An 11576-nucleotide genomic window follows, 5' to 3' on the forward strand; every position below is an offset into this window, starting at 1 on the left:
GGGGGGGGGGGGGGGACAACAGCAACGGAGGTCTCATTCTTTCTGTCTGGGTCCTATTAGTCCTGTTGCCCCCCAGAAGTCTGGGTTTTTAAGTCCTAGTTCAGTGGTGCTTGCAGCTGGTAACTGGGTGAGGTCTGGGGCGTACACCCAGGTGTAGACTCTTTACATCATTAAGTCTATCTGAATTCTGCAATTTATCCAAGTATTGCAGTTCACATTGCATCGTGGGCACATCGCTTATCATAATTTACTTTTTCACTCAACACAACACTAATTAATATAATCAACAGTCAGCAATCCTATAATATTTCTGGTGCTCATGTCACTCGCCCACAAACCATACTTTGTAGCCTTGGGATAGATAGTTGAGTAGAAAGATCATTTCTTTCTCTTAGTATTTTTTCCAATATTAATATTAATTATTGATGGTGTCTGTTCTGAGGTCATCCAGAAATGCTCACTTTTCTTAAAGTAAAAGTTTCCTTTGACATTCTGGCCCAATACTTGTGGACTCAAGCTTTCATGGATGATGGCATTCACAGTTTGAGAGAAGTGGAGAAGGAAACTTCTTAGTAGATCGATTCTTAAAATACATTCAATGCGTAAGCACAGCCTCTTAAAATACAATCATATTTGACTTGTAAAAATCACATTTCAGTGATTACACAATATTTTATTGTACTGTAGGTTTTGATTAAACTTTGGAAACATTCAGAATCCCTTCTCTTTTTTTCAGGGAAAAATAGAAAGTCTGTCTTCTCTCCATAAAAATTTCATTCATGGGGTTTGTAAATCTTCCAAGTTTCTCATTGAATTCAGTATAAAACCTATCAACTGCACCACAGCCAAATGAATATTTGTAGCTCTAAAGCTCTTTTCAGATATCACACATTCAGATCATTCCTTAGAACTACATTGCTTCTCATCCAATACTGCTTCCCCGAGCCATTCACTATTAATAGGTAACAGGCAGTTTCCTGGAAAAAGAAGAACTATTGTTCCCACCATCCTTTTTCCTTCCTTTTACTGGATACTATTTAGTATCTGTGCTGTTTTGCCAAGGAAAAGGCAGAGTAAGTCCCAGAAAACTCTCGAGCTAGGCACTCATGACATGATAACTCCACCTCATGGCATTCCCCACAGCACCCCATCTTCCTCCCCCATGGGACCTTGTTCTCAAGTATGGAACACAAAGTGACTATTCTGGTAGTTTCTCCTTGCTGTAAAGAAACCTTTGTGTGGTATTATTCTTTCAAATTGATTTCCAATTTTGTCAAGTGTTGTTTATTTGATTTTCAAGACTGAGCATGTTACCAAATGCTATCAAGGACTCATATTGGAGTGATTCTGGTAGCGTTGGCATGATTTGGTTTTGTTTCCCACTTATTTATTCCCACTTGTCTCCGTATTCCACTCCTTTCTCTCACTACTCCCACTGGCAGCCATTCTAGTATGTTTTACATGCCTCATTTTTATTTATGTATCTTTTGAAATACATTTTTATTCTGTGTTAGTATTTATTTTTGAGTTATATAAATGACATTGTGTTAGAAATTTTTATGCTGGGTTTTTTCCCTCAGAACCCTGTTTTTTTTTTTTTTTTTTTTTCTTTTTAAAACAATATTTTGCTTTTCCAAGATCCAATCTGGGATTCCTCCTGGCATTTAGTTGTCACGTCTTTTTTTTTTCTTCTTCTTCTTCTTTTTGATTGAGCTATAATTTACATACTATAAAACTCATTTTCCTAACATGACAGTTTGTGCAGCCATCACCATAATTTCACAACATTTTGTCCACTAAAAAGAAGCTGCATACCTATAAAAGTCACTTCCCATTCTCCTCCAACCCCATCCCTAGGCAACCTCAAATCTACTTTCTGTCCCTATAGATTTATTGGCATTTCATATAAATAGAATCAAATAACAGGTGGCCTCTTGTGTTTGGCTTCTTTCATTTAGCAAAATGTTTTCCAAGTTCACCCTTGTGTGTGTGTGTGTGTGTGTGTATACACATCATTCCTTTTTATAACTAATGAATAATATTCTATTATATAGGCATATATTTTGCTTACTTATTAATCATTTGTTAGACTTTTGGGTTGTTTTCACTTTTTTACTACTGTGAATGATGCTGCTGTGAACATTAACATACAATATTGTACCAATGTACAGTTTCATTTTTCATGAGTATTACCTAGGAGTATTTGTTGGATCATTTGGTGCCTCTGTTTAACTTTCTGAGCAACTGCCAAACTGCTTTCCACAGAAGCTGCTCCATTCTGTAGTCTCACCAGCAATATATTGAGGCTCCCAGTTTCTCCATATCCTCTCCAACACTTATTTTTTGGTTTTTGGATTTTTTGTGGGGGACAGGGTGGGAAAATTGGTTGGTTGGTTTTCATTCCAGCCCTTCTAGTAGGTGTGAAATGGTATCCCATTGTGGCTTTGATTTGCATGTCCCTGATTACTAACGATGTTGAGTACCTTTTTGTGTGCTTACTGACCACCTGTTTATCTTCTTTGGAAAAATATCTATTCAAATCCTTTGCCCATTTATACCTCAGTTATTCATCTTTGTTGAATCATAAGACTTCTTTATGGATTCGAACACTAGATCTTTATCAAACACATGACTTAAAAGTATTTTCCAGTCTGCTGTTGTCTTTTCACTATCCTTTGATGCATTGTGTGCTTTTAAGATTTATCCACATTGCTGGGTGAACATAACTGATCACTTGAACTACTTGTCAGTCTTCCATAATGTATATTTACCACATATAGCTGCTCACTCCTCCATAGACAGCCTGACTGCCTCCATCTCCACAGAATCATAAACAATCCTATGAAATAAATCCTCATGCATGTACCTTATAAAACTGAAAATTCCTGGAAGTGGAACTGCTTGAGCAAGGGTATCCACGTGTTTAACTTGACTCTGTACTGTCAGATTCTTCTCCATCTCTACTTCCACCACCAAATCCCTGAGGATTCCTCCCTATAGCTTTAAATCCCAGCCAGTGCTTGGCATTATTGGCTTCTGAGTTTGCTAGCCGAGAGCAGGAGAAGCACTATCTCATCATCATTTAATTTTCATTTCCCAAAATTTCCATGAATTTAGCAGCTCTTCACATGCTTGGATTTTTTTTTTTTTCCTTGTAAATTGCCTGGTCATGTCACAGACATTTTTCTTTTGGGATTTCTATCATTTTCTTGTTGGTACTTAGGGATTCCTTGTGAATTACATAGGCACCAATTCCATTTGTTTTTAGAAAGTACAAATATCTCTTCCTGTCATTTCTATGTTAATTTTTTTTTTTTTTTGGCGGACACAACATCTTTGTTTGTATGTGATGCTGAGGATCGAACCTGGGCTGCACGCATGCCAGGCGAGCGCGCTACTGCTTGAGCCACATCCCCAGCCCTCTATGTTAATTTTGACCAGCGTCCCTTCTTAGACCAAGATTCTTAGCTTAAATGTAATCAAGTTAGTCCTATTTTTTACTGTATGGCTTGAACTTCTGAGGTTTTAAGATAAATCATCATTTTGCCCCACATTGTAGAGATTTCCTCTAACATTGACTTCTATTAGATTTATCATATTGCCTTTAGGATTTAAGCCATCTGGAGCCGACTTTTGCATATAGCTTTAAGAGGAATTCAGTTTTATTTTTTATTCCTATTATGAGCTAGTTTCCCTACACAGCAACTAGTACTTCCATTTCCCATTGACTTATGATGCCATCCATCCTGCATATCACCTTACTCTATAAACAAGAGTCCACAAGGCTCTCTCTGTTCTACTTATTTATTTGGGGGCTAATATGAGATATATTTGTGTGTGTGTACATATAAATATGTATACACATACATATATAATACATGTAAATTACATATAAATGATTATTTTATCTATAAATTCATAATACATTCTGTTATATCTATTAGAACAAATCTCTCTTTCTTCCTTTGTCTCTCCCTCCTTCCTTCTCTCTTATCCCCAAATCAACTGGACATTCATTGAACTTTTACATATAAAATCTTAGGGCAGATTGTTAAGCTGCTCCAAAAAAACATGCAAACTTATTGGGATATATTAAAAATATATAAATATATTAACCTTGAGAGAATTTATATTTTTAAATATTAAATTATTCCTCCTAAGAGCATGGGATGTTTCTTGGGTTTTCCAGATCATCTCTTATGTCCTTCAACAGAGTTTTGTAGTTTAGAAAGCTCTCTCATAGGGTTCTTCTTTACTCTTTACTCTTGTTGCTATGGATCAATCCCAGGGTCTCCCGCATGCCAAGCAAGTGCTCTACCGCTGAGCCACATCCCCAGCCTCTCTTACTCTTGGTAAATATAATTATCAATTCATTATGATGTTCCTTGCTATAGTTTAACTGTGGATTTCATGTTTATCCTCTGATAATATAAATATACTTAGGTATTTACACACAGAAATTCTAGGAGAATTTTAATATTTATTGAGAGAGATGCTTACCCCATTGCTTTACTATTTAGAGACTTCTCAGATAAAATTCAAAGAAAATATAGGCTTGCTTGACATGGAATAAATATTTAACTTTGAGAAGTGGAATAGGTTATAACACAGAAATAAATTGGGGAAACCACACAGCATGAGTTAAAGGACTAAACTAAAAATTAAAAGAATACTAATGGGAGAAAGTTTTATTTAACCTTGATGAGGACAACATAAAGAGAAGAAGTATGGTTCGTGTAATCAAGGAGGTGCCCTCTAACAGGAGAAACAGCATCCTGCCCTTGTCCTACTCCTGCACAGAGCAAAAAGTGCTGTAAAGACTGTGCCTAAGGGCAGGGAGGATCTCAGGAGGGGAAACTTTGAACAGGAGGTGAAGTGAAAAGGTAATAGTGCCAGTGACACATTTGGATGTATCTTATACACAACAAAAAGCACTGTTTCATTTTGTTTTGTTTTGTTTTTAAAGCAAGATAGTTGGCAGTTGGTATGTTTGAATTTGTGTATTAAAACTGGAGTCCTGGAGGCAGATTGAAGGCCACATTGGTGCAGGGAGACCAGTTAGGAGGCAACTCCTTAAGTTAATTCGGAGAATAAAATTCTTGATAACAGTACTTTAAAAGAGCCACCCGTGGGCTGAGGTTGTCGCTCAGTGGTAGAGCACTGGCATTTGTGAGGCACTGGGTTCAATTCTCAGCACCACATATAAATAAGTGAATAAAATAAAGAAAGGTCCATCAACAACTAAAAATATATATTAAAAAAAAAAAAGAGCCACCTTCCCTGCCAAAAAAAGGTGATAGCTGGAATACTTAATGTTGAAGAGGAAATATTACCCTCTGGATAAGTTGTGGTCTAAGAATTGGTCCTACCTACATCTCCAGACCTGGAGCACATAGTTGAAATCAGTGTTGACACACAAAACCCGCAGCCACAGCTCTTTAGGAATCCTCAGGGGCCTGTGGCTTAACCATATACCATTTTTCTGTCCTCCTGCCATTTTTTACCTTTTTCCCAAAGTTGTAAGTAGTTCTTAAATATAAATATATTATTTATCTGTGTTTTTTGTCCCACAGAACTTTGAAGAGAAATAACTTAATCCAAGCTATAAAATGGTGATACAATAATAAAGCCTGAGTTTCAGCTTCCTCAGTAGAAATTGCTTCCTGACATGCATATTTCTTATCTTTAACATCAGACTTTCTCTATTTCCATTTTATTCCAAGAATCTGTTTATGTGTCAGTTTCTATATGTTCTCTTAACCTAAAATGGCCTCCATATTGAACAAATTGTAAATAAGGTAAATATTTCAGAATACTTAAAGAGAAATGTATTCTCAAATGAGACATATTGTTTTGGTAATGACAATGACAATAAGAATGATGATAGTTATAATAGGAACCTTTGTGTAGTGAATATTGCCTGGCATTGTTCTAAGCATGTACGTTTATAAACTCCATGAGGTAACCGTATTCCCCTTTTATAGTTGAGATGATTAGAAATGCAGAGTCTATAAGTATGTAACTAACTTGCTCAAGAACACACAGCTAGTAAATGATGGCTTAAACCTTGTCTATCCTGTGGGCTGGTGGATGCTGAGAGCCACTGTTGAGAGCCACAGCCGAAGGGGCCCCAGCAAACTTCCAGCTGCCGGCTGATGATTGGCTCACAGCGGCCCCAGCATCATCTAGCTGATTGGCTCCTCTGCGGTGATGCTCATTGGGCTGTTTCCCTGCCCTTTCAGACCACGGAGCTGCTCATTGGGGGACTTTTTTGGCTCCGCCCACGTGACCCAGCCAATCGGCCTCAAGAGCAGGAGGATTGTGGGAGGTGGAGAGAAGCTTGTGGGGGAGAGAGAGGCTTGTGGAAAGCCGGTGGTGGCAGTTGAGGCTCTGAGGGTTTTTCCTGAGAGGCTGTTTTGTCAGTCAGAATGGCCCCTGGCATTTTGCCAGAAGTAATGGTTGAGAGGCAAGCCATTAAGATGATGATAATTAAGTTAAGCTGTCTATAATTGCTGTGACTGGATGATGCTGGATTGAAACAGGCTGTATATTCAATTGTATATAGACCCCTGCTGTCCGCCTCAGGCGCCCACTACTTTGGAGTTCTGTGGGGATTCCTGGGGAGTTCACCTTGGTTGGTGAAGTTCTGGTGGAGGGAGTTCTGGTTGGTGTGTGGTGTCCCTGAGAGGGCCGTGTGGGTGGCGTTCGGGGGAGTTCGGGGGAGTTCGGAAATAAAGTTTGTTCCTGCTTGAGTGGCTCATGATTTGTGTCCAGCCAGACTGCGGCAGGCTAGGGTTATAGTGCTTGCCTAGTGCATGCGAGGCACTGGGTTCGATCCTCAGCAGATAGGTAGATAGATAGATAGATAGATAGAGTCCATCTACAGGTTAAAAAAAATTACACACACACACACAAAAAAAAACCCACTGTCTATCTTGCTCCAGTGTTTATGGTCTTAATTTAATCTATGCTCCATGTCTTTGATATTTTAAATATCCCACACTTTAATATTTGTACAGAGTAAAGAGCTTTAAAAATCTGAGTCTGAGCCAGGCGTAATAGCACACACCTGTAATTCCAGCAACTCAGGAGGCTGAAGCAGGAGAATCACAAGTTCAAGAGCAGCCTGGGAAACTTAGTGAGAACCTTTCTCAAAATTAAAAAAATAAATAAATAAAAAGGGCAGGGGATATAGCTCAGGGCTTACTTAACACATGCAAAGCCCTGTTTAATCCCCAGTACTGAAGGAAAAAATAAAAGAAAATGTGTGACAGTCTTAAGAATCTTTTAACTGTCATTTCCCATGACTTCCATCTAGTTCTGAATGCAAGCTATTACTGTGCTTGGCTATGCAGTCCGCCTTCAAAGAGCAGCAGGGGATCCAGAGCTGTTGGGAATGGTACAGAAACGAATGTTACTTTTTCTCCTGTATTCTTATTAAGACCTTTTCACTTAAATTCTTATAAAACAAAAGCAGTAGAATCTATATAAGCATTTGTCAACCTCAGGATGATTTTCTGATCTTTGGTACTCAGTGTCAGGCAAACTAACTGCTCCTATGTTAAAATATATGTTCAAAGATATATGTGTAGTTTGCAGACTGGCCTGTGTCCCAGCATTCCCAAGACCTTGCTTTGTTGCCTAGAATGGCTTACCAGTTAAGAGGAGCGTGCTCTGGAAACCCACCCAATGGGCCGCAAGACAGTTCTGGAGCTCTGTCTTCTGCATAGATCCCTTAGAATATGTGCATTTCTGTTTTTTACATTGTACAAGTGACAAAAACAAGGTGAAAACGAGAAGCAGGACTATGGCTCCTATTCTCTTGAAAGTAAACATTAGCCAAAAGCCACAGGGGAAAGATGTTAAAAAGATGGTAAAGTTCCAATTGCGGACAGCTAACAGTGCTGGTTCCTGCTAGTCACCCAAGTTGGTAAAGCTGTAACCATTGTTATCATTTCATTCTCACAGATCCACTTGACCTTCACATTTTTATGTACAAATTCTTATTTTTGTTTTTTTCTCATTTAAACAGAGCATCATGGTCCACCATCAGGAACAAACTCTGCCAGGCAAAGCCCAGCACTGCAGCACAGGTCCATGGGACAGTCACAGGCCAACCACATACCTGGGGACAGGTGGGGCTGTTCTTCTAAGGTTTTCCTCACAATCCCCACCCCCACCCCACCCCATGCAGTTATGCAGAAGCCAGCTGTTGAGTCAAAATGAAAACTTGCCTATTCCTCCCTCAGGACCTTCCCTTTGCCCCACCCTCACCCCTCAGTACCTTCTTCCCCTTTCCAGCCACATCCCAAGCAGGCCATGATCATCTGGACCTGCCCAGTGAGTCAGGCTCTGGTATTCTTGGTCAAGCTAATGCTGGTAGGGAAGCCCAGGCCCACATGGATTGCTGTCCTCGTAGACCACCAGAGCAAAGCAGGCCAGAATTTTATACATATTTCTTTTGTTGAAAATATTAGTCACAAAACAAAAACTGGATTTCTGGAAATCCAGCATCTTGCCAGGCATTGGGACTACAAGAGACACATTTTTGACTGAGACAAGGTCAACTTGTCTGCCCTCTGGTTCAGTTACTTGAGGGCAGTTGTCCTTGGTATAAACTATACTGATATGCAAGAAATGGGATGCCCACAGACTTCAAGCCGTGCTGAAGTTAACGACCAGGTCTCCCCAGCATCTCTCTGGTTGTAGACAGTCTGTCTTTGTAGGGGTTGGTCAAGGGGAGAATGGCAAGGGTTGGCTTGAAAAGAAATGAGTCTGCTTTTCCTTGTGGACTATTTTTATTGTCTTGCTCTATAGAGTGACTTATTTTCTCTCCTGTAGAAGTGCCCTAGAAGGTGAAATTGGAAAAGATGTCTCTGCCTCTTACAGACATTCGTGGTCTGACCACAAGCACCTTGCACAGCCTGACACTGCAGTGATTTCAGTTGTAGGCAGTCGGCACAATCAGGTAAACAAAGCCCCACATGTGAACTGAGATTTTTGAGTTGCTACATCACTGACCTAGTGACTTTTTATTGCAAATCAGTTCAGATAAATTTGTTTCCAAAATTACTAATTCTTGTCAACCTCCTATGTGTTTTTTCAGCTTCTTGAAAGGATATAAAGACAAGCAAAAATTTACCCTCTAGTGGAAGAAATTTGATCCTTTAGTGAAGTACTTGGAAGCACATAGTGTAGCTATGGAGGGGGCTTTTGTTTGTTTGCTTGTTTTTTCAGGAAAATTTGTCAAGATTTACTAAAAGGAAGCACTTTCTAAAATTCTATTTTCTGGTTGCACATTGTTCTATTGCACATTGACCAATTAGAAGAGAATGTGTCATCTTCAGATTGATTTAGGCTGTGTTTATAAAACTTACATTCCTTCCTTATGATAATAGAAATGCATATCAAGAGTGTAACTCATTTCTCCCAGGTATTAAAGTAATTTTTCTTCAAAATGTAAATAAAGCAGTCCACAGAACTTGTTTTGCTCGTACTTCTTTCTCTCCAGAGCCTTGGTTGCTACCCAGTAGAGCTGGAAAGAGGCCCCCGGGGCTTTGGGTTCAGCCTCCGTGGGGGAAAGGAATACAACATGGGGCTGTTCATCCTTCGCCTTGCTGAGGACGGGCCTGCCATCAAAGACGGCAGAATTCATGTGAGTTGGCTTCTGTCTTCAACCTTTGCTTCTGGCTCTAGACTGGAAACTTCTGAAAAAAACTGATTTAAAAGGAACACAGAAACCTCCTGAATCTGAGAAGCAGGATTTTCCTAAAGTCATGTTCCCTTCAGCTGCTGTGCTAGTCATGGTTACACTGCTTGACCTTCTCAACCTTGGTCAAGGAGAAGAATCATTTATTATTTCTATAATCAACATTTAAGGGCAAATGGATTAATGCATACACTTTCATCTTATTAAAATTCTTGAAAAGCCAGGATAAAACAGAATCATCAATTTCTTCCAAGAAACAGTATGCCCAGGAAATTTTTCCCTCTTAGCTATCTATAGAGGTGGAAAACCTTGTCTCTCCCAACCGTTATCTGAAGGACTGGAACTCCTGGCAATAGTGTTCCACCACAGGTTTTATTCTTGACTCTGAAACGCTGGCTGGGTAGAGGGCCCTGCAGAGCAGGTTGCACAGAGATCTGCATTTTTCCTTCTTCTCTGGATGTTAGTGTCTTCAATTTTTTAAAAAGTGAATTCATTGTATTCAGTTGACATTCTCAGTATTAGACAACCATAACTCACTGCCCAAGAGAACTTTTCCTCCATCTGCCACCAGTATGCATCAAGGAAAAGGAATCTTTTTTTGAAGAAAAAACAAAACAAAACACTTTTACTAAGAAGGGCAAATGATCCTTGGGTAGCATACTAACAATAACTAGGAAAGGCTTCTAGTTGGTGGCATTCTTGAACCTTCCAAGTCATGTAGTGTTTGCTCTAACCGAGGCTTTATGCCTGCTACTGAAGAGTTGGGAAAACGGATGACCCAAAACCAGTGTAACTCCTTCCATCCTCCAAATGACCAAAGAAGTGCCCAAGTTCAAAGAGGTGAATAGAGAATTACATAGAATAGGTGATTCTGGAAGGTAACAGGATTTCCATATGGAGATTGAGGACCAAAAGCACTGTCATTGAGCAACAGAGTTATACCAAGGAAGAGTAAGTCATGTCTAGGGAACTTCACATGTAGAGTTCCTTAGGAGGTACATAGGGGAATGGAGGGAAATGAGAACATAAAAGTAGGATGAGTCGCTAGTATAGAGGTTCTAGAAGCCCGGAAGCCTTTTGAGCCAAGAGTTTCCCCTTAGCAATGTGCTGCTGAAGTGAGTGTATCCGCGGCTGCAGGAGGATGAAGGGGCTGCGGTTCACGCAGGCCGGGTGGTGGTGGGAGTGCAACCTGAGTGGTGACCTTTTGGACAGAAGATTAAAGGGGAGAAAAAGTGCATAGGAGATCACCTGTCAGTGAGGAAAGGACCAACCTAGATGACTGGCATGTGTCAAATGAGTGAGGGATAAGAGGAAGAGTCTGCCTGTGAAAAACCATTAGGGAGACCAGAGGAGACAGAATTTGGCAGGCTGATGAGGTCGGTTTGTCTTGTGGAGGTGGAGGTACAGCTGGCTGAGCAGGTGAAAGGCGACGGTGAAGACAAGGGTGGTGGTTGAAGCCCTGGTGGTGGATAAAATCAGTCATGGGCAAGGGCAGAACTCAGAGCAAGGCCTGTGATTAGTGGTTCAGAGAAGACAAGAGGGAAGGGTGAGAATGCAGAGCCACAGAGCAGAGCGACGGAGTGTTCAGGACAAGCAGAAGGACTAACGGCCAGATGCACTCAGTACAGCATATCCAGAGCTGCTGCATCTAACCTCAGGTCACTTTCACGCAGAGACAGTCTAGTAGTGAGGAGCGTGGGTTTGGAAATTCAAGAGGCCAAGAACCAAAGCTCCGGTCTGCCACTCCTCAGCTGTGTAGTCTCATGTGGCTTCTCCTTGAGCCACTGTTATAGAGATGGCAACTCATTCCTGGCGTTCCTGATTCTCTTCTCTCCCTTCACCCTCCACTCCCTCCTTCTCTTATACA

The 11576-nt window shown here is 40.4% G+C and overlaps 1 protein-coding gene across 1 annotated transcript in view; it reads left to right on the forward strand.

The window, feature by feature from the left end:
* Nucleotides 1-11576, forward strand: part of Magi3 (membrane associated guanylate kinase, WW and PDZ domain containing 3) — a 299449-nt gene that overhangs the window by 279416 nt on the left and 8457 nt on the right. The window contains exons 18-20 of the mRNA XM_048814597.1: nt 8033-8135; nt 8842-8968; nt 9512-9655. Coding sequence (XP_048670554.1) covers nt 8033-8135; nt 8842-8968; nt 9512-9655 — 374 coding nt within the window. The remainder of the gene's footprint in view (nt 1-8032; nt 8136-8841; nt 8969-9511; nt 9656-11576) is intronic.

Source organism: Marmota marmota, unplaced genomic scaffold (assembly GCF_001458135.2).
Source record: "Marmota marmota marmota unplaced genomic scaffold, marMar, whole genome shotgun sequence".
Classification (NCBI taxonomy): domain Eukaryota; kingdom Metazoa; phylum Chordata; class Mammalia; order Rodentia; family Sciuridae; genus Marmota; species Marmota marmota.